Here is a 23,813-nt window from a genome sequence, read left to right on the forward strand (position 1 = left end):
ATATATATAAATTGTTAAGTTTATACTATACATAAATTAAAGCATGTTGAGCAAATAGTTGTATTATCTTTAGTCTTCAAAAACAGATATTATATCTACATTTAGGCCAGACACATAATTTAGACTTTGTTTATGGTGGTCAAGCTTTTAATGCTTCAACAACAGTGGTGGAAGAGGTATTCAGATCCTTTAAGTAAAAGTACTACTACCACACTGCAAAAATACTCTATTACAAGTAAAAGTCCTACATTGAAATTGTTACTTAATGTAAAAGTATTTGTAAGTATTATCAGGTGCAAAAAAAAAACTCACATTTTAGAAACTGGAAATAATCAAAGCAGTTCTGTCAGTCAACTAAGTGATTCATTTGCTAATCATTTCAGCTTTACATCTAGGCCTGTTTATTGTTGTGTAGTTTGATTTTTTTTTTTTTCTTGTAGGAGTAACTGTTAACTGTTTTGTGTGCAAAATCCTAATTTGTAAAGTTAGTAGTAACTAAAGCTGTCAGATTGATTTAGTGGAATAAAAAGTCCAATACTTCCTTTTGAAATATAGTGGAATAGAAGTAGAAAGTGGCAATTAAAGAAAAGACTCAAGTAGTTCAAGTACCTACATTTTATACATAAATACAGTACTTGAGTAAATGTACTTACATTCCACCACTGCTCAACAACCTGAGAAAACAAGGTGCGGAGGTCTACCTGTGATTCTATGTCTTATCTCCTGACAGTGCACAGTAATCATGACATGTGGAGCCTGTTCTTCTGTTACAAAAAAAAGTTGTAAAAGCAAAAAAAGCACAAGAACAAATCTAACTTAAAATTGCATCCCTGAGAATTACGTGTGAATTGGAATCAGTTTGTGAGATACTTGCCAGTTCCCACCCTGACTGTCGGCAAATATCTCACTCCAAGTTGTTTTGCATCAAATCCAACCTCCTAAGATGTTTGACTTTACTTGCATGTTCAGCACACCTGGGAGATTTACCATAATGAATACCTGATGCGGTGAAGCAGTTAATTCCGCCTATAAAATAACTCCCTTCCTCCTTCCTGTGGGCCCCGGCTGTTGTTTATCAAACGAGGTAACGTCCTGTCATGTGACCCCTCCTCCCTCCCAGAAACCCACCTGTGTGGACTTTTCTCTTAATCCCTCTCTAGCCCCCCCCCCCTTTCTTTTTTTTTTTGCTGTGCGCTTTGAATACTTAGACTACTGAGTGTAACTAATTCTCCCACACAAGGATATTGTCTTCTCCCTATCTCTGCTTTTGTCCTTCTCTTTCAAGCCGGCTATTCACTGATTTCATTAGCTGGCGGTGTGGTGAGAGAGAGTTGGCTAAAGGGGGGGGGGGGGCTTCCCAATTAAAAAGCCTTAATAGCCTATTACCATCACCCTATGTTCTTTTACAACATGAAACCAGCTACAGATTAATCACCAGACCAGCGTGGGAGCTTTGAAAAGCCATTCTTTGATTAATAAACTGTAATTAGGACTGATGATTGGGAGCTGCCTTCTGTAATGGTTTAGCTGTAACAGTGAGCAACATATTGTAGTACGCCTTCAATATTACTATGGGACAAAATTGTTACTTTATGACAGCTAATTTATACTGTGCAATGACATGAGGTTTAGCGTTCAAGACAATAAAAGTAATGCCTGTTGTTCCTCGTGAGGGTTTGAATTAAATGCGTTTACCAAGCTGCTATTACCAGACACATGCTGCACAGATCCAGCAGCTGACCAGGGGGCCAGAGGATGAAGCCAGTCCCCTGGGATGACCAAACTACTCTTTCTCAGACACCCATTTGTTGTACCCACCCCACCTCCTCCTCCCGATGGTTGACCCTGCAACCAGCAGGGGTCAGCTGCGCAGAAGGAGCCCCCCCCCCCTCCCCGCACCCTTGCCCTCGGTCCGGAGCCGCAGAGTAAATCAGCGGCTGTTCATTGCGGGAACTCTGCCTTGCCCGAGGTCTCAGCCCAGCCTGGCACCATCTGTCCTGGGGCTCTGACGCAGAAACAGCACTGCCAAGGTGGGTTCCCACTGACCTGCTGCACCCTCCAGGCCATATGGGCCAGACCTGGGACCGGAGACAGATCCATCACCACCGCAGTCTGGACATAGGAGAAAAGGCTTGGCTACTGGAAATTGACTCTAAAAGAGCTGCTACACTGGACAAATTAAAGGAACTCCTTAAATTAAAATGAAGTCCATTACATCAATGCTACAAACACACAAATGCTAAATATTTCTGGTAAATAAAAGTCAAATGAATGGCTTATTCATGATATTTATTGTAAAGCCCTTGCATCAAATTACATTACAGTATCCATCCCTATGTGGGGACACTGACTGGCCTTTCTATATTTCTAAGTATTAGCCTCAGTGGTGGAAAGTAACAATTTACAGGTTTACTCAACTACACTGCTTATTTCGCGCTCTTTATATTTTTACTACACTACATATCAAATGGAAATTTTGTCAGTTTTACTCCACTGTATTATCTCACACAAGTAGCAATAGTTTTAAGATTATTATTGTTCATAACACATACTGTATATATTTGAATATATTTTGAAAGAAGTGATTTCAAACCTTTTTTTTGGCTTCCGACATAAAAGCAGTGTCTACTTTTCAAATGTCTGAGTTGTTAGCAGTTCTACCAAGAGTGATTTTCCCTCTAAACTTCTAAAAAAAACAAAAAACTGGATTTGATATTCCTTTGAGTATATAATTAAAAAACATGATTTTTTTTTAATAAAATGTATCTTCCATTAACCATCTCACAACCCCTCCAATTTGTCTTGTGAGCCTGTGGAGGGGCCTTGACCCCTAGGTTACAAACCACTGGACCAAATAATCTCACTATTTTACAGTGACATGCTGATTACACATTGACGCATCAGTATTAAAATCCTAATAACTTAATATAAAACAAATAATATATTATTCACAGATGCCACTTTTCTGCAGGCCAAGTACAAATCATTTTTGCTAATGGCACTTTTTGTCAGTAGGATTTTGACTGCAGGACTTTTTTTCATAATTGTATTTCTACATTGTTGCTACTTTTAATAGGTAAAAGACTTGAGTACTTATTAAAGCACTGGTTAGCCTAAAATCATCAACATTTTAAACCAACCCCATATATACATGCCATCTCATCATGGAAAACAAGTCTTAGTTTAATGTACTTATATCAGCTCGTGTATGTATGAACTTTAATTTGGCTTCTTAATTGAATAGATTTATTTAAAAACACATTAATTAGTGGCCACTCTATTCAAACGCTGTTAAACTACATATTTGCATAACAAACACAAACCTGAGCAATAACATCTAAATAGACTCTGTGTATTACATTGCCAGCATAAGAAAGCAATAACAAAGGGCCGAAAGATTACTACAATTATCTAATTATGCACAAGTACTGTTACTTGAGAAAGTATTAGTGAAGTGGAAGATGACTTGTGTAAAACGTTACTCATGTAAAGAAGCTTTTTTGAAGACAAAACAGAATATGGTAAGTGGGAAAGGGCCGATGTGGCAGCCCGATCACTCGAGTGACCATCTCAAAAATAGTTCATAAGAAAGTTTGCTCTGACACTGCAGTACAAAGTTAAAACTTTGTAGACTCCCCCCTTCTGATTAGGTCTTAATTGCACAGCTGTAGGATACTCTCAAATTGATATTTTTCTTGGCAAAAGTAGTAGAGTAGATCCCTTTGTCCACATCTATTGAAGTGAAGGCCAAATACACTAAACAGGAAAATGCCTGAAAAATGGGTCCATTAGAGCACTTAAAATTCCATCTCTGGTCTTAGTAAGTCAATCTATAAAGGTGAACTGACCAACCCTGTTACTTTGCTGTATACCTGCCACGGACTAAATAGGTGATGTACTACTCACACAAGTAAAACAGGCCAACTTTTTAAGTGCAAGACGAGTCTCTACACTCCACCTAATCACCCTTGACGACGTGATGTCTTTTCCCTCTCCATCATAACAGCACCTGGAATCATGACACGTAAATCTTATCAGCAGAGACAGTCTGCTGATCCTCGGGCAGTACAGCCCAGCTTATTGCTTTCTCCCACAGCCCCCACCTCGCTTCTTGCCCCCTTAGGCCCGGCTCTAATGGGTAAGCAGGGGTCATAAAGTGGTTGTGTTACTGTTTTCCTTTTTCCAAACCAGTGACACCAGTTGTTCACCCTCCTCACCGGGGCCTTTTGTGAGGCCTGACAGCCTGTCAATTCCAGGCGGATGATGATTGTAGAAGACGACACACATTACCTTGAAGTGACGCCACATTCCACTGAAGGTCTGTCTTTATGAGCCAATAATAACTTTGAATAGCTTTTGCAGCAAAGCATTACAAGTTTGCTTTGGCTCTGTGGTGTGCGTTTTGTGCTGTCTCATTCTTGTCAAATGTGGAAGTTTCTAAAAAAAATAACAAAAATAATATCTGTAGGGAATTCATCTTGCAGATAAATAATAATTGGGGTAAAGGATCCTTGTTTGTTAAGACCCCCACTAACTATTTTTGACGTGTATGTGTTGTCTTATCACTCTCGTGGGCTTGAGGAGGGATTTTTGGCCGTCATCAGGGTTGATGGTAGAACAAGAAGACCTTTAACAGTGACATATACAACCCCAAACCCAAAAAGACAAAAATAGACACCCGCCCACCCACCCACACACACCCACACACACCCACAGAGTAAAGAGTGTGTCATTCTGAGAATAAGCGCAAGCTCCTGAACATTTTGTACTTTTGTCCTCGTGTCTGTTCAGCCAATTGCTGAAAAGCTAAAAGAATAATAATCCAATAATTATAATTGATTATTATCATTTATAATTCATGGGATGACTGTATCAATGACTTTTGTCACCCTTGATTTCAGACACAATTTGTTCTGTTTTTATGTCCAATTTTTTGGATACTGGACAATATACGTTACAAAATACATTGAGTGGCTAAATTTCTCACACATTAGTCCTGGAGTTACTTATTTTATCACTATTTTGTGTTTTTAGTGAGACAACGGACACAATCGTTGAAGAGAGAAAAAAAAACGGACTTCTGACATCTTGTATTCATCACCCCTCTCACCCAATTCAGTTTGTCATGTAATTGTGCACATACTGCCCTCGTGTGTTGAGCCAGCTGTACTAACATTATTCGTACTACTATCTCACAAGATTACAATTTATAAATTTGGAATTCCTTATTTGATAACACCGTTATCTGAGGTTGTTTAGATAAATAAGTATAACTGAAATTGAACTTTTGAATTATAATTTTCCAGCATAGTGATGTTTGGTGATTATTTGGGACTTATAGAAAGATATTGGTAAAAAAATACATTTAATACATTTAACCAACAAGGTGGCAGGTTTGTAAAAGGCATACAAGGCGAGACATAGACAATTGTAAACCTACCCTTTAAAAGAAGGTGAGGGACCCCGGACCGGTCTCTTAATGTCATGAACGTAATGACACAGCGTCATTGTTTTAGTCAGATACAGTTCACAGGTTCATTTCATCATCTTATTGATGGTAAGACCACTATAACTGGATTCAAGCATGACCCCTGCCACTCACACATTTTCCATTATCAAGTTGTGTAAATAGTTCATTTTTAATAAATATCCTGCCGGGTTATTAAGACTTTCAATCGTCAATCGCAGAAATGTTTTTAGTTTTTTTTAAATTCTAAGAATACAGTTATTTTGACTCACTTACAGAAACGCAGGAGTGACCATTCACTCTTAACGTCTTGTAAATCCCATTTTTCAGGCAATTTGAGCTTTTTCTGACAATACAGTTCTATTATTTAATCTACCAATCTGAAATCATGGATACTAAGAATTATGAGCTACAGTATGGTTATGGAAGGTCCTCACAATAGCCTATTGAATTGCAGTTTTTGCTCAGTATTGTATTAATTCCACACTAGTGCAAAATATACCTACGACCACAAACCACCTGTTTTGTGACAGGCTATTATAACATTTGTTCAATTGCACAAAATGTAGCTCTAAAACACACGGTTGATTTAATGTTCACAATGTATGTTTTATTATGATAGAATAACCACAGGAACCCATTTTTGTATTGAAATCTACAACAGAATCCTGACTGCCATTACATTAACGACAATGATTTTTACACCTCTTCTACATCATTCACCTGCCTTCTTCACAGTTCCAACCGACAGCTTCATAGTCCAACCCTTTACTCCCGCCCGGCCTTCAGTTTCTCCTCCACTGTGTGATCTCCCCTCGAGCCTCCCATGCAAGGCGGACTCTTAGCCAGGGAGGGGTTACTTCTCCACTGCTCAGGAGTCTTTGCCTGGATAGATAGTGCATGAACGCAGCTACTCAACTCCTCCTTCAAAGCCTCATTAACCAGACGGTGGCGCTTTATCAATGGCAGACCCTCAAACTGAGAGCTGACAACCAGGACGCGGAAATGGGATTCAGAGCCAGGGGGCACAGCGTGCATGTGGCTTTCATTGTGGACCTCTAAGTGGTCCGGCTTGAGCGTGTCGGCCAGTTTGGATCTGATAGACCTCTCAATGGGCCGGCTTGGGTCTGGGTCCATGTGTGGTCTGAAGTGGGACAGAGACCGGCTTAAGGCAAGACTGGTAGAGATGGGCCGAACACAGCGGAAGACAGCAGGCAGCATCAGAGGTTGTGGCAGGAGACCACCTATGAAAGCCAGATGGGTATAAATACAGGTGACGTGCTATTTAATCACCGGAAAGTTATTCATGTTCTGGTATGCATTTTGATTTATTAACAAGCTTTGAGGTGTACTAACACACTACACTAGTATCGAGTTGGTACATGTCATTGGAAGATACCCTCAGTTTTAGTATTGGAAACGGATTCGGGAAAGAAAAAGCTGGATCAGTGGATCCCTAAATGTACATCACTTAATGTACAAATGCCCATTATCACAAACATGTCTAACATCTAAGGAAATAATGATAATAAAGAATATATTCATCTTAATAGTCATAAGCTTTATTACATTAGACTACTGGCCAGTATGAAAAAAGGCTTTCTATCCATCCTTATTCTGCATTGTAAAGCCTCATCTGACTGCTGCTAAGTGGTAGAACTTAGGTTGATCACGAAATGATCTGTGTCAAGGTGGCCCTACATTGGACCAGTTCAATTGTAACACTACTAAATTGACCAAGACAACTCCACCTTTAACTAAAACCTCAATGGTAAACATATGATTGAGACAATGTCATCAAAAACTAAACGATGTAAAATAAAACGCAGAATTCATGGCAGAGCTGTTTGATTGAATTGGATTAGATTGTAACGTTTCATGTGCACATAAAGAAGCCTCTGAGGTAAGTCAATACTTCTTGAACGTTTGGAGTCATCACTGTTTTATTAGACTCAGGAGCATTTCCTTGCCGCCCGTTAGGTAAATTTCGGCAGGGATAAGTGTTAAAGGGGCAGCATGCATTATTTGGCAGAAAGGATGGTTACTGCCCGCAATTTGGATGCAATTCTCGGCAAGCATTAAAAACTCAACACAACATAACATGACAGGGCATGGCAGTTCCAGTGAAAGCCTGGCGTCAGATAAACTGAAAGCCTGTGTTAGCCACTCAAATGAATAACAGAATAAATGTAACGCTAGTTACCAGCAACTGTAGTGGTGACGCCACTTTTATTAAGGGTAGTAATGCTTTTACAGCGCCAGTTTTGCTAATAGCTAGCTAGTTAGCGTAGCTAAACCTTCAAGCTAAACTTGAGCTAATTCACTGCTTGTTTGCTAGCATTCGCCGTTAGCTCTCATTACAAATATCACGTAAGAAAACGGAGATTTAGGGAGTCTCTACGCCGAACAGACCCATTTAAAGATAATGCATCGGTATGTGTTTTTTAATACACTTCACCTAGTCAATAAGCTAAGGTGTATAGTCAATTTTGTTAACTAACGCTACTCACCTTGCAAGTTGCGTCCCTGGTACCTTAAACGCAACACTAACCGGAAGTGCTGAACAACCTGGGTTGTGTAGTTTTTTTAACGCTTTGAACGTCGCTGTTATCTGCATTATGCTACCCATTTCTAGTGTCTGTCATAACGCAAAACAACATGTATAGAAAAATAAATGACAAAGATCGACTTTTCATACTTTGTTTATTTCGTGGTTCTTTGTTATCCATTGTGATTCCAAAGGGTCAGTTGCACTGCATAGCGCAAACCCAAAGAAAAATCAACAATGAGAAAATATAAGAAAAGATCTCACACACCGTTTAACAGAACTGATGTCGTCACATTTAGGCTAACTATGATTCATAACCGGTATTTAACATTGATGTAATTACTTGTATTTCATTGTCATTTACAAAATACACAAAATCAAAGACAGCATTGTTCATTTACATTTTTTTTATAACTTTTTTTTTTTTTTTTAATATATTTATGGTTCCACAAACAGTTTCTATACTTACAATCAACTAGTTTCTACAGCACAGTACAATGACAAAGGTGATAAATTCTTTGTTACATTTAATTAATGGCAATGCAATCTTGTTGACAAAAGCCTCAAGAGGGTTGTTGTAGAGTACACATGAATGTTAGCGGTTTCATTATTAAGCCAACACTCAGCATTTTAGTGGTCAAGGCCAGCATATAGTATGTGCTCCAATTCCCAATAGCTTCAAAGAAGAGAATAAGAGACAAATACCCAAACACTTATTGCTTTAACTTTTTGCACTCACAATTGACTGTTGCGCAGGCAACAAGTTAATTATACAAAAAAACCCTGTACCATAAGCTAAGATATGTATCTACAAGAGATATTTTATCGTGGACCGAGCCTGAACTGAGTCACCGAGACAGGACAGCGCTTTAACAGCATTCCATGTTGAACAAATACAACAGTTATCTTGACATCTTCTTAAATTTCATGGTTGATACAGGACAACATACAGAGAATAGAACTCCTGACTAGCTTTTATATTTGTACAGTTTATGTGTGTTTATATACTGTCAATGTGCTTTTATGAGGGAATATGATGGAATTTTGTTTTCTGACTATTTTGGCTTTGGAAGCCATCAATTCTTGCAGTTTGAAAACAAGTGCACCTTGACTCAGGCAGACAGGTTCTTAGATGAGTTGGGATAAATCTTCATTACTATAATAAATCCATTTGTTTTGGTTTTACATATTACGTGTTAGATGGTTGAAAACCTACAAAGACTGACTGCAATATAGTATATCTCCAGGGGTCAAATGTTTGAAGAGCTATCTTATTAGTTACATTATAAGTACTTTTATTTACATATATTCATATCTATAACAGACAATTGGTAGTGTGATGTGTAAACTCAGGCCGTACAAAATATTTGGCAATAATTAATGAGAGGTGGTACTCATGGCACACTTATAGATAATGGGTCAGATGTCAAATTTGGATGATTAGGTGGTTATCATTTTGAGAAAGAGGAAGTGAAATGTAAGGGCAGGTCATCAAAGCTCAAAGCACTTATGTTCACAACTGCACTCGTGTTCATAATCTTGTCATTTGGTAGGTTTTGGTCTTTGTGCTCTTGCTTAACGCTCACCTTGTTCTTCATTAAAATCACCAGCAAGACTGCGTCCGATTGTGTCTTGAAGAAATCAAGGCCTTCACAATTGTGCATGTATGACAGTGTACGTTTAGTGCAATGGGTTGTCTATTTATTTTATTTTATTATTAACTGTCTTTGAGTCTACGTATGGCTGCTATCCTACAAAATGGCAGTTTGGACAAAAATGTTTTTGTTAATCTGACATTTTCATGATTGTTTTTCCTCAACCATGCAATTGTGAACATATCACTGTTGCTTTTCTAGATGAGGGGAATGTGGCGTTAATTTTCGCCAACACTGTGCTGTTATAATGTGGGATATATGACAATCAGCCCTTGGCAGTGAGTTCTCTATGGTGAATCTCAGGTTATGTTTAGCTACATTTGTATAATAAAGCACTAGTAAACACAAGGTCCCAGTGCACTTGAAATCCATACCTTCATTGGCAGAATAATTCTTTGAACTGAAATTATTCCTCATTGTTCAACATGTTATGTGACCCAAGGACATCACAAATTAGTACAATTTTAAATAGAACAACTTTGCCATACACTGCTTTCTTTTTTACACCATGTTCACTTATCGTATAAGATAGCTACCCCACAAACTTTCACCAACCAGGATGTTTGCCAAACATGAAATGGTAAAATATATAAATATAGACAAAACAAAATAAAATCTCAACATTGCACAGAGGTTCAATATTGCACTAAGAAGCACACTCACATTAATATAAACATTCAGTTCACACAAACAAATAGATTAAAGTCGGTCATTTCTTACACACCTGCACTAAAACCATCAAAACTAGAAGTAGCTTTTTTGTGTAACCATTTTTTCTCCTTTGTAATTACCTACTTTTCCTCCACATGTGTATATGATTTAAGGTAATAAAGCAATATTTTCATTTAAAACATCCTGTGGAAAGTGCTCTAAGGAGTTCATCAACTGTCGTGGTGTCACTGCTACCAACGGCAGAATAAAAGTATGGTGCTGTCTGTTGTGGTAAGGAAATGCCAAAGCATTACGGGGACTTAAGCCAGACTAACCGATGAGTAAGTGCAACTTGTCCAAATCGCTGTTTTTACATGTTGTACTCTCAATTTTTATAAATTGACATACATACTTTGTGACATGCATAATACCCTCCAAAACATATATTGTAAGAGACAAACATACTGTAAGTCTGGGAGGAGAGGTACTAAGAAGGCATTTCTTACAAAGGGATATCCAGTATGATTGAAAAACGGTGATTGAGTGTGAGATTCTGAACATTTTCATCAACTCAAGAAAATGTTGGGGAAATTCACACTAGCAAATGGTTGTGCTTTAAATGTACACTTCAACTTCATCTTTGTGAAGAAATCATGACAGCACACAATGTTCACTTGACATGGGAAACATAAGCATTAGGCTAACTGATTCGAAAGATCTCATGATCTCACGAAGGTGATCAGAAACAATGTTTTAAAGGGAGTAGGGGCTCAATTGATCTCCTTGTCACATTCTAGTAACAAAAGCAAACCTGGAATGTTCTATAATCTATAAATGGCAGTTAACCTGTACACCAACACAAAACCCCAAGAGACAAAGAATGAGGACAGGTCTTTGTTTAAGAGAAAACCAAGAGAGCTGTGTCTTGGTTTTACCACGCATGGTCAAAAATGCTTCAAATCAAGGCATTAAATGTCACATTTTTGATTCTATGTCCAACCATGGCAAAGAATGCAGGACTTGACAGGTGAGTTGAATTTGCTGAGAAGAATGGAGGTGACTAGAGAGAACTCTGTAACAATGGCTAGTGGTCATTTCTATGAGTCTATTTACATGGCTCATTATCAAGAACCCCCATCCTGACCTCCAACCCCAGGTGAATGTACGGTACTTGTATTTGGGGCTGAAACTAAACGTACTATTTTATCCGAGACGAATAAAATGTCATGCTCTCACTGAACATGTTAATATATTATGTTTGCATTACGTTTTGGCAACAATTCTGAGCAATCATTAGCAATTTGTCTCAGCTCAATGTTTATTTGAGTGCTCTAATAGTTTGGCCCAGCTCCACTATTACCTTAATCTCCAATCCAAAATATTTACACCAGATCTGTGTCGCTCTTCTTGCTGTGTTATGTGCAGAAACTTTACTCTATGGTTTTGAGAGAGGGGTTAGAGGGAAGGATTAGGAGGGCTCTTGAGCTGTTCTTTCACAGTGTGGTGAAAACTCTTCTGCCCCCCGGAGAGTTGTTGGCGCCACACTATTGCAGCACCTGACCTCGCGTCTCTGGTAGTTTGAGGGCCAGAAAACTGCCCACCGCCAGGGCCCCCGAGGCAAAGAGGATGGGCACAGCCTTGGTGATACCAACAAAGGAGGTGAAGATGCTTATGCCTAAAACAGCCGCTAATTTACAGAGGGCGTTGAGGAAGCCAAATGCTGTGGTTCTGAGAAAAGGGAGGGGGCAGATGAAGAGAACCGAGTCAGTCTGTGGAATTATAGAGCAACAGAACATTCATCTTTGACTTTGTATCTCAAATACAGTCTCAGAAATTAATCTACGTTTCCAATTTATTTTAAAAGCTGTAGGGACTCTTTGTAACCACAAGATGGAGCTACATTATGTAAAATGAAAAATGTAAAAGCTATTCACACAATAAATACAGATGGGTTGCCCAAAAGATACATGTTCTTGCTTTGGTAACATTTTTGAATTATGTTATCCACAAATACTCATATCTTTTCTTATATTAGGTTGCATTTTAATGAATAAATCTAAGTAGGATTTACACACTCTGCTATTTCTAAAACATTAAGAGCAAGTCCTACTAAAGCCATTGGGTGGCAATAAGACAGCTAAGTGTTTTGCATCGCATGCATCATCAATGATTTCACCCCACAATGTCATCCATCCCCGTAGGCCAACCAATCATTGTAGGGCAACTCTTATGACATCATTTGACACGTCATTCAGCCCCACTGACCGTGTCTTCACTGTATCAAGGAGATTTCATTCCTAAATTTCCTACCTCTTGTCAGAAGGGTAGAGCTCGACAGTCAGCACATCCAGAGCATTCCAGGAAGCGATGCTGATTCCCCCGAACAGGCAGAGCAGAGCAATCATGGCTGACTCGCTGTTGCCAAAGGACAGGAAGAAACAACTGACGCAAGAGATCACACTGGAGCCAGCTGGAGGTAGAAAAAGAGAGACAAGGAAAGGTGGAGAGAAGCAATGATGTATAAAAAAGAAGGAATTCCTGCACGTATAAACAGAAAAGTATTATTAGCCTGTACTTTTGAACTGTAATGTAATTAGACCAGACAGTGCATGCTGGAAAAAGTGTAATACACATGATCCCATCGCTCTCACATTATGTAGACACATCTTTTTTGGGACTTCAATCCTGTGGAGTTGGCCTGTTTTCCAGATCCTTTTCTCTCAGTCCTAGATTACAGTAACACCATCTACAGCATCAGCCTCTATGTGGAACTTATTACTCTGCACTTTTTAAGTGGGCCGACCTTGTGTCAGAAGAGAAAATCTGGAATTTTTCAGACTGTGCTTCAGAACATCAAACCCATCATATACCCTGAGAGACACAATCAGGGTCCACCACAGAGCTCCTTAAGAAAAACAAAGAGGCACTCTGATTTATACCTGTGTAAAATGTGTGAAAAAGAATAGTGTCATACATGGCTATTTGGAGGATACCAGGTCATTAGCTGGGAAACATCCAAACTCATCCATTCCTAATGTGAGGTCACAGCAGCACCCACTTAACTATCTTACTTTAACTGTATTTATCAGGGAATTGGTAGCTTAATCTGCCTGTTTTTTTTTTATCAACTTATCTGCAATTCTACAGAGTGATACAGTACAAGTCTTCTACCAGCAGCAAATTAGCAGCTATATTGCAACAAATAAGAGAAATGCTTTGAACACACAGACCAGGGTTTGTAAGGTAGAGGAGGGTGTTTCAGAACATCTTTTAACTCACCGTTTACCACTGATGTACAAACTTAACTCCCATTCAACTTTTCTTTCCATGCAACTGGTGCTGAGCAATGTAGCCCTGCGCTCATATTACCTAGCATCCTCAGCCGTCCGATCTTGTCCATGAGCAGCGCGGAGACAATGTTGCCCGGCAACACAGCCAAAGTGCCCAGGAAACTGACAAAGTAGACCATGTATGCGTTGTTCTCATCACTGACGTCACTCAGCAGGCAGCCTTCTTTGTTGTGTAGGAAAGTGCTGTTGATGAGCTTACAGTTGACCAACCTATACTTGAAGAGATCTGGCGAGAAAGGGGGGGTCGGGCAGGTATTATTTTGCACACTTTCCCTTTTTTGTGAACACACAATAGGTGACAGAAATCTTGTGCTGTTGTTCAGTGATAATGCTTTTCCTTATGATGAATGCTTATTCAAAGTGTAAGTGCACTACAAATTATAAATAATTAATACAAACTGTGTGATGTTATGTTTAAGTGATTGCTAAGATTAAGTTGATTCAGTACAAAAAAGTACATATACTTCATTTTCAAACAATATATTTCCTTTTTTTCTTTTCCCATAACGGGCACCTGAAGTAAACCCAAGTTTCACGGACCTTAGTCTGTGACGCAATGACATCCGTCTCATTATGTCCTCATTTAGTAGTTTTACGTGACTCAATTTAAGCCAATCCCTGATGTTTAATAGAACGGTCACATGATTAAACCACCACTGTGGGACAGCAAAATAATGTAGAACGGCTGTACACGTTGTTTTGGGATTCTTTGGAAATGGACTTCTAATGTTGTTTAGGCAAGAGGATGTGTTGTCTAAAATGGTGGCATGTAAAACAGTGGCAGGCCTGACAGCGGCTACTATTCAAACTATGGACATACAGCTACAATTCACCTGTCGAACAAAGCTTGAATCCTTTCTTATGCTCTGGAAAAACAGCATCAGGCTATATAGCTACAGTATATTACTATAGTAATATAGTATGGAGGCAATATAGTTTAGGGTTAAATCAGCACCATGGACAGAGCCTCTTAGACATACTTGTGATTCTGTGCTATACAGTAAATCAAACTGACTTGACATGATTGACCTGACACAAATAACTCACAAATTGTCACTTTTGAAATGTGATCATTTGGGCTAATGCATCTACAATGTCTCAACCAATTTCTTGCAACTCCACAGGTATTGTATCATATTAAAATATTGTTCAGTGTGGAATCAATGCTAAAAAGAATCTGCCAAGAGTCACTCCATGGCAGTAGGTGAATACGAATGGACATCTTATCAATTACTGATCTTATAGCAATAGCACTGTAAGTTAATACATTGTGAAGAATAGCCCATTTAGCGTGTAGCTGAGTACATAGGGACTAACATGTCACAACTGTATAGTCCAACTACATTCGTCATGTGGTTTATTCCCATCATGCTGCATTCTGATAATTATAAGATACACAATGGCAATTATCAAACAGCCTCAAGTTCTGAACAGGAAGCCAAAAAAGAGATTAATTATTAGTAAGGAAACAAGTTTCTAATTCCCATTCTAATGAGGAACTCCTGGCTGCCGCTGATAGCAGCTGTGAGTGATTGCTCGACATGTTTTAAGACTGCAAACAACTAACAAAGCGAGCGGAAGGTCTGGCTGATCTATCTATTGCATGTAAATGTTTGCATATTTGGATAAAGATGCTGAAACCTGTGTCTTTTTTCTAAAATGTACAAAGACACAGTTCTCTGCTTTCTACGTGTAACATCTGTTGGAGAAAAATAAATCATGGAGAGAGCTCGGCAATTTTAAAGCTGAAATAATGGAGGGTTCAGTCCGGGTTGCTAGGAGACATTGCTCTGCAATGCTGCATTCGGTGTAGTGCCAGTTAGTCAGAGGAGAGGGAAAAGGAAAGTAATTGAGCAATTTTAACAGTTGGGGCTTATTTTGCTGTTCTTTTCAACATCAGGAGAAGGAAAAATACTGCGTCCACTGAAACAGAGTATTATGAGATGCAAAAAGATGTCTAGGGCTATTGTTTTGCTAATAAATTGTAAAGCTAAAACACTGGTAACTCTTACCAGGCAGGTGTGATAAATGAAGATTGTCGTAAAATTGACACCATCTTCCACTACATAACAATGAACTCACACAATCCCTTAGAAAGATTGCATTTGTAAACAGCAAACACAAAAGAGTGAGTGTCCCGATAGCTTTAAAGTACAGATATTCTCTCTAACAGCATAGAGAGAATACGGACAGAGGGAGGGGGGAAAGACAAGATCGTTTGTTAGCAGTGGCAGGGTGGAGGTTCACTGCACAGCTTCCACCACATTCACTTTTTAATTTTTCAAGCCATAGATGTAAGTTGTAGAATATTTAGTTTTTTTTCAAAAGCACAATGTTACGACCTAATACTTTTTGAAAATATTGTGATGACCCTTGGTGGCTAGGGGGGGGGGGGCCAAGACAAGCAGCCCTTCTTTTTCTACGTCCATACAGCACCTCTTTCACTCTTTTGTGCATCACAGACACTACTTTAAATAACATTTTGTATTCAAGTTTTTGTGAAAAAATTTCCCTTGTGGACAATTATTTAAAGTAGAACGTTGATGTTTTACAGCCATTAACACATTTGTGTCTCCATTGTTAGATAAATAAATAAATTTAGTTGCAATTCGTTGTTGCTTAAGCTGTAGTATGCAGTTTCAATGTTATAATTGGGGTGGCTGTGGCTCAGTGGGAGAGCGGTTGCCTGCCAATCGGCAGGTTGGTGGTTCGATCCCCGCCCCTGCAGTCATTGTCGAAGTGTCCTTGGGCAAGACACTGAACCCCGAGTTGCCCCTGGTGCTGCTCATCGGAGTGTGAATGTGTCTGAATGTTTATCTGATGAGCAGGTGGCACCTTGTACGGCAGCCCCGGCCTGTGTGAATGTTCTATAGATGTAAAAGCGCTTTGAGCAGTTGTTAAGACTGGAAAAGCGCTATATAAATACAGCACATTTACATTTATTATATTATTATAATTTGTTTGGAATCTGGTGTGTGTGTGTGTGTGTGTGTGTGTGTGTGTGTGTGTGTGTGTTTGTGTGTGTGTGTTTTCTACCTGTATTGTAGAAGAGGGTGGCGATAAAGGTGCAGTTCTTGAAAAAGGTGTTGCTGGAGGTGATGTCCTCAAAGTAACACTCCTCAAACAGCGAGTCCTCAAACACCATAGATCTCATTTTCAGGTTCATAAACCTGAAATAACACACAGGGAATATGGAGTAAATAAATGGAGGCAGAGAGACATTGAAGAGATGGAACATGGAAGTGGAGGGAGACAGAAGAAGGCTAAGATGCAAAGAGATCAAAGCCTTATTCATAATTTAATCTGGTTTGCTGGCATCCCCCACAAAGTATTAACACTTTGTGAGTTATTGTATCCACCAATTATTGGAGATGGAATATAATAAAAGAAAAACTTGTAATAAAAGGCACCTGACCTTAATGTGACCTAATTTAGAATGAGTTTGCCCTCATTTGACAGGCCACCACTAAGGAGGAGATGCAACTCACTCACTTGTCATTGAAGTACTCTCCCTGGCGATGGACTTGGTTTTCCAGGGTGAAGTTAAAGGTGACATGTTCTACTTTCTCCTTGGCGAAAAACTTGGTGCGCGAGTGGTACTCCTGCTTTTGCAGGTACTTGATCATGTCGGGGAACCACACTGTTAGACCGTAGTAGCTGGACGAGGGAAAGGAGGAGAGAGAGAAAGTGAGAGTGCCATTGTCACAAAAAAGACAAACCTACAGTAACAAGCTAACAGGGAAAAGATGATGCCTTTTTTCTTGAAAGAATATTCAAGGGACACAAATATAATGTATTTGTAACATAGTTTGCCTGTTGGCACCCTTGGACTTTTCAGTGATGGAAAGTTACCGTACATTTACATATTTACTTTTACATTTTGGGAAATAAGGGTGTTCGCTCTCTGGCTGAGAGCTAGCAGATTGCTACCACTCTCCTGCCTGTCCTTTAGTATGGAACAACTGTATATCCAGCAAAGTTTTAGCTTAGCCTCAAGACTGGAAACAGGCAGAAGGAGCTTGCCTGGCTCTGTCAAAAGGAAACATAAATCTGTGAGTACTAATGTACCTGTTGCTGTATATCTTGTAAATGTATCGGCTCTGAGCGGTTGTCACATGAGCTTTTACAATGTTCTATTTCTACTTTTACTCAAGTAGAGGATCTCCCCCACTGTAAGCGTCTAACGCTTGTATTCTGCTGCTTCTCTGTAGTTTCCCTATTTTCTTCTGACCTACAAAGAGACATACAACCATATTGATATAAAATGTAGTATTCTTTCACTGCCATCATTGTTTTTTTAGTTATTCTTTGTATTGCTATTTCATGTTTTATAAACAAAAAATGAAAAACACTGTCCAGACTAATCACTACACATCTGGAAATATGAACCTGACATGAGCAGCCTGGACTTGTAATTTGGGCAGGAGATAATGTTGGACAAATGAGCTCTTCCTCTGCATTCAGATCGCCCACAGCTACCTGACAGCGAGCTGTTAAGCCAACAAACAACAACACAATGCTGCTGTGAACAACACTAGCCATCAGCATACAAATGGACTCAATAAAAAAAAATATATAAAAAATAATAAATAAGACCCAGTGCACAGTTCTATAACCTCATTTTACCTGAAGGACATAGAGAACCACACAGCCATCATCATGTAGGTGGTGCGGCGGTACTCAGGGGAGAAAATGGTCAGGAAATTACTCCACACCTGAAGGAACACACACATGGATACGGACATGGAGATGCAGTGGATACACAGAGGGAAAATAATAAATATATACAGTAGTTGAGTAGTAGATTCAAAGTAAACGTACACCAGACATCTCTAAAAAAACAAGTTTCTTTCCATCAGCTACAATAAAATAAACACCATGTCCCAGAATCCCTTTCCAGACATAAAGCACACAAACAGATCCAGCCTCAGCAGGACCTGCTGAGAGACAAGGCTCGTTCGAGATGAACTGCGCCTCGCCTGTAAAGTGGACGAGAGCAGGCGGCAGCAGCGGGGGGCGGGGACAAAAAGCTGCGGTAAAGTCGGACAGTTTCCAGCCGATTCCAGCTCCTTCAGGCGGACAGGAAGTGATGAAAACACTGTGGTGCGATTCCGATTTAATAAATTAATCAGACCCTCATACCAGCTGGTACACAGTCTCCAGTTGTTTTGTTATGACAAGTACTGGCAAAGTGCTCTACATGCGACCTGTTGCTGATTTTAATGAACAACACACTGGAGATGATCCGTGATCTGAACGGATTTAGTCTCTCTGACTTCTAAACTTAACTATCAGTCACACAACATGTGTTCTGGACAGAATAAGTCTTTAAATCAGACAAATACAATTAAAACGCTCCGATTGAAAACAATAAAAAGTTTATATAAAACGTCATCATGTGTAAACCAATCAGGTTTTAAATCAGCTGAGAAGCCGGCGTTTCCCAGCATGCTCTGGGTCCGCCTGGTCCGCCTGGCTCTTGCAGTTCGGTGAAAAGCAACTGCGCCGCCTGCGTCTCAGAACTGCGGCCGCCTTGCTCTCGTGATTTTCCGTTGCCCACGTGTGCATGACGTCAGAGCAAGTCGGGATCAAGTCGGACATAAATCTAACCGGCATGCAACGGGCGCCGATCGCCGGTGATCGATTCTGCGCAGACCTGGCTCATCTCGAACGAGCCTACAAACACATCCTGTCACTAAAAACACTGTCCACAAAGACAAAAGGAATTAAAATGTAAATAAAGCCTTTACTGAGCCTTTCAAAACTCCATCTGAGTTCTGACAGTTGAGTTGAATTTAAAGGGGCGCTGTGCAGTTTCTATAGAGCTCCCCCTACAGCTTTGGAAAAGATGTTTGGCAGCTCCTATGTTTACTTGTGTCTGACTCCTCGCTCGGACAGTCTGCTGTTTCCTCTTTCTCTGTTCCTCCAACAATGCTTTTCTAAATTTCTGATTCTTTTTGCCGGCCCAGCCATGACCATAGAGTGAAAAACTCCATCGCTACCTTGTTAGCCGGTTCCTGAATGTGCGTATGTGTGCAGTGCCGTGAAGCAATTTGTGACATTGCGAGACTTGATATCATTTAGTGACACTAGGCTCGTTCGAGATGAACTGCGCCTCGCCTGTAAAGTGGACGAGAGCAGGCGGCAGCAGCGGGGGGCGGGGACAAAAAGCTGCGGTAAAGTCGGACAGTTTCCAGCCGATTCCAGCTCCTTCAGGCTGGACAGGAAGTCTCTATCAGCCACAACATGTGTTCTGTACAGAATAAGCCTTTAAATCAAACAATTAGCAATTAAAATCCCTCCGATTCAAAAACAATAAAAAGTTTATATAAAACGTCATCATGTTGTTAACCAATTAGGTGTTAAATCAGCTGAGAAGCCGGCGTTTCCCAGCATGCTCTAGGTCCGCCTTGGTCCGCCTGGCTCTTGCAGTTGGTGAAAAGCAACTGCGCCGCCTGCGTCTCAGAACTGCGGCCGCCTTGCTCTCGTGAGATTTCCGTTGCCCACGTGTGCATGACGTCAGAGCAAGTCGGGATCAAGTCGGACATAAATCTAACCGGCATGCAACGGGCGCCGATCGCCGGTGATCGATTCTGCGCAGACCTGGCTCATCTCGAACGAGCCTACTATCAAGTCTGAGGCCGGCAACTTCCATGCGCAAGGATGTTTTTTCCACTCACAGGCAGAAAAAGTCATGCAACCATTCCAATGACTCCAAAGCTGTTCACTTAAGGTAAATTGAGCTAAAAAACGGCATAGTTCCCCTTTAAGTGCTTTGGGGGCCTTCTGTATTGTAAGTTATTTAGGGGTAGAATAAATAAGAATAGTAAAATAATAAAATATTTTTCATACCTAAACACTATAATAAATATATTGCTGTTTTACGACAATTTTACTGGGGGGGGGGTCTCGGGCAGTTACCTGCCGTGACCTGACCGCGAGGAACCGCAATCTGGGTGTCTGACGCAACTAATGTATGTCATGGCAAGTGTATCGCTCAGGACCCAAGGAATCACCTGATGGAAAAGTGTTGAGAGCTTTATCTTCCATTTCTGATGCCAGGCAGCACCGTCGCCCAAGTTCACCAGGTCATCCATCTGCTTCACTGTTTTGATGGTGGTCACCTGGAAACAACAGCACATGGTTGTGTGTAATGATTTTTAAATGTGTTCCTCTTCAAAGTACTTTGCAGATGCATTAATTTGAAAGGTTTTATAATATTTATTCATGTCCAAACTATGCACACAAGTCCTTGAAAAAACAGAAAACAACACATGCTTGTATGTACACTGAGCGCACCGCGTGAAGGGCAAGGCGCAGGTGCGTTTAGGGTGTGTCCAAATCCTCTTTTGCTAGTTTGACGGCAGATAAAAGGTTCCGTGCGCCAGGCGTATGTTTCAAAAGGGTTGTAGTGTCTTCATTAATCATAGGTGCGTAACATGCAATAAACCAATCAGAGTATCATCTCCCATTCCCTTTAAAAGTCAGGCACGTTTGTACCTTGGTGCATTGCTATTATGATGGCGGACATATTTTTATTTGCAATCTTTTGCATGTTTGTGTGCTGCTGTGCTTCCCTGTGTATGTAACTGTGCATAAGCTTAGGCACATTTTACTAATGTGCTGTTAAAATAACAATGAAACGCTGCGCTATTGACTATTGTTTTTGTTGGAATGCAATCACTTTCCGCTGCTTCAAGAATTCACCTGAACACACCTCCCTGTAAGACCAGCACGCCCATGTGCTAAAAGATGGGCGCAGGTGCATTTGCTACTAAAAGGACGTGGGCGCTGGACAGGAAATTGACAACTGTGTCAGTCTTAAATTACCAAAGATACTTGCGTCTGGCTTTTGCACCGTGCGGCGCTGCGCCGGGTGCAAGATAGGGCCCTGAATGTGATTTCAGATGAACAAACATAAATGAACTGTTTGTTCCGTCTATTACCACTGTTAAATTAGTAAACCTCTGCTTTGAAATACCACAAACGCTTAGTAGAATGTATATAATTTCCATTTGTTTATTCATCAATATTATTTCAAAGATATGCCTGAATCAAAGCAAATATGTGCAGCAGATTCACAACAGTTTGCAAATGAGCTCTCCCATTACTTTATTATCATATAATGAGTGGCACCTGTTATGTCTCATTTTGATACTTTAAACATGGCCAGTTATGATTAATTTTTTAGGTTTTACATTATTTTTGATCCCATATTCCATTTAAGTCTTAATATGAACTGTGTGGCTTAAACCATTAAGAGATTACAGTAGTTTAAAGAAAATCTGTCTTAACTTAATTAATATGCAAAGTTATGCAGCACAGCGCTCAAAACCTGCTGAAGTGCATCAGCTTGCAGACAGACACGCATATGCATTGTGTGATGACAATACCCCTGCATACAGACATAAGTGTAAAGCATAAGATTATTGAGTGTGACTTACAGAGAAGACCCTCTCTGGGTAACCCTTGGCCCTCATGTTGGTGTCGTGGACCTGCTTCAGAATCATCCACGCCTCGTCATGTTTCCCATTCTGGAGGAGAGAAACAAAAAGCAGATTTAAATGTTATGTTTTACCCTAGTACCTCCTGGAAATTTAAACTGCAGCAACAGGGGGTGAAGAAACCTTAAATCATGCACAATATTTTTATATTGTTTTTACAGTTTGCTATAGTTTGTAAAGCCAGATTTATTCTGGTAAGGGATTTGGTGAAAGACTTAATGATGTTTTGTATTAATCATTACTCAATTGTAAGACGCTTTGATGTGAGGGACAAACGGATGTGACACCACAAAACTTTGATTCCTTAAATGTTACATTTGTTGAAAAATCAACATTCAAATAACCAATTAGGGAAAATGTAACCATACATTGATTTTTTCAAGAGGTCAACATTAAGATGTGAAATTGTTGACACAGCTTTGCCCTATTTTGATAAACACATTGATTTAATTGAGCTAATTTGGCTTTACATGTAAAAGCTATAGTTTCACTGGTACATATGGCGCAAGTTCTTGAAGAACTAGTTTGACATTTTAGAAAATATGCTTATTCCCTTTCTTATGGAGAGTTAGATGAGCTGATTGAAAGACCAGCAGCCAGTTAGCTTAGTGGCTGAGGGAAAGGTGACTGTTACTCATTCAGTTCTTATGCACAGATTTGCCCAATTATGCTCTGATACTTAAAGCAATGATCAAAAGCTAGACCAAATCAAGAACAAATTAAACAGAGAATGTAGTATTTTATGACCTTTCACTTATCATTTTTTTCAGTGTTCTCTCTGTAACTTCATTTACTAAAATTATTTACTGATGCCTTCTGATGTATCAAAGGATGTGTGGGTGGGTGTGTAACAGGGTTCTTGAAACATCAAAGTTACACCAAATGAAAAATCATGAAGGAACAAGTGTGTAAATGACTACTGAAGTAAGAGTGTCGGTATAAACCAGCATTATAACAATATATCATTTGCTGTGGTTACAATAGCTAAAAGCACATAAACAGAGCTACTGTAGATAATGGACCACAAAAATCACCAGGACACCACACATCCACATACTGTATACTACATTCCTTAATGTGATCAAACATTTAAATAAAATCTACATGCTTACATGAATCATCTTAAAACTCTTGGGTTTATCTTTTAGTGTCAATATTCAAAATATGCTGACTGTGAATATAAACCTTCAGCAGTATTTTATGTATCTGACGGTATCTTGCAGTTGAGCCTGCTCCAGGATGTAAACATGCACATTAGTATTTATTTATTTATTCCTTCATTCAAAATGTTCTGGAAAAGTGTGTAAGCAGCACTTTGTCTGCAGAACAGCATCTTCCACTGTGCAAGAGCACTGATGCCTTCTGTTTATAGGCTGTTTATGCATTCAAGGAGTCAAAATGTATTCAAATAATATTTCAACAAGGTCTGTGTGGCGCGAGCTGACAGGCTGACCTCCAGGTAGAAGCGGGGGCTCTCGGGCATGGTGGTGAGGGCAGAGATGGCTGCCACAGAGGGTAAGGCACACACCAACACAAAGACACGCCAGCTGTGGAATTGGTAGGCTGAGCCCATTTGGAAACTCCATCCTAAATGAGAGGAGAGAGAAAGAGAGAGAAAGAGAGAGAGAGAGAGAGAGA

General features: G+C 39.8%; 2 protein-coding genes across 6 annotated transcripts in view; both read right to left on the reverse strand.

The window, feature by feature from the left end:
* Positions 1–5,691: 5,691 nt before the first annotated feature.
* bola1 (bolA family member 1) lies at positions 5,692–8,108 on the reverse strand. 2 transcript variants are annotated; one of them, XM_032519233.1, is made up of 3 exons: positions 7,978–8,108; positions 6,205–6,711; positions 5,692–6,171 (listed from the first exon to the last, which is right to left on the reverse strand). In XM_032519233.1, the coding sequence occupies exon 2, from the start codon at positions 6,686–6,688 to the stop codon at positions 6,236–6,238; it is 453 nt and encodes a 150-aa protein (XP_032375124.1). In that variant the 5' UTR covers positions 6,689–6,711; positions 7,978–8,108; the 3' UTR covers positions 5,692–6,171; positions 6,205–6,235. The 2 variants fall into 2 exon arrangements, with proteins under 2 accessions (XP_032375124.1, XP_032375123.1); XM_032519232.1 differs by having other exon boundaries at positions 5,692–6,711.
* Positions 8,109–8,153: 45 nt separating this feature from the next.
* Positions 8,154–23,813, reverse strand: part of sv2a (synaptic vesicle glycoprotein 2A) — a 47,954-nt gene continuing 32,294 nt past the window's right edge. For 2 of the 4 annotated variants that reach the window (XM_032519228.1, XM_032519229.1), the window contains exons 5-13: positions 23,629–23,762; positions 22,116–22,205; positions 20,688–20,795; positions 18,298–18,386; positions 17,164–17,328; positions 16,708–16,841; positions 13,691–13,897; positions 12,632–12,791; positions 11,866–12,049 (exon numbers count right to left, since the gene is read on the reverse strand). In XM_032519228.1, coding sequence (XP_032375119.1) covers positions 11,866–12,049; positions 12,632–12,791; positions 13,691–13,897; positions 16,708–16,841; positions 17,164–17,328; positions 18,298–18,386; positions 20,688–20,795; positions 22,116–22,205; positions 23,629–23,762 — 1,271 coding nt within the window. Of the gene's footprint in view, positions 12,050–12,631; positions 12,792–13,690; positions 13,898–16,707; positions 16,842–17,163; positions 17,329–18,297; positions 18,387–20,687; positions 20,796–22,115; positions 22,206–23,628; positions 23,763–23,813 lie in introns of all 4 variants that reach the window. The other 2 variants (XR_004332497.1, XM_032519227.1) reach the window with 2 other exon arrangements.

This window comes from Etheostoma spectabile, chromosome 6 (assembly GCF_008692095.1).
Source record: "Etheostoma spectabile isolate EspeVRDwgs_2016 chromosome 6, UIUC_Espe_1.0, whole genome shotgun sequence".
Classification (NCBI taxonomy): domain Eukaryota; kingdom Metazoa; phylum Chordata; class Actinopteri; order Perciformes; family Percidae; genus Etheostoma; species Etheostoma spectabile.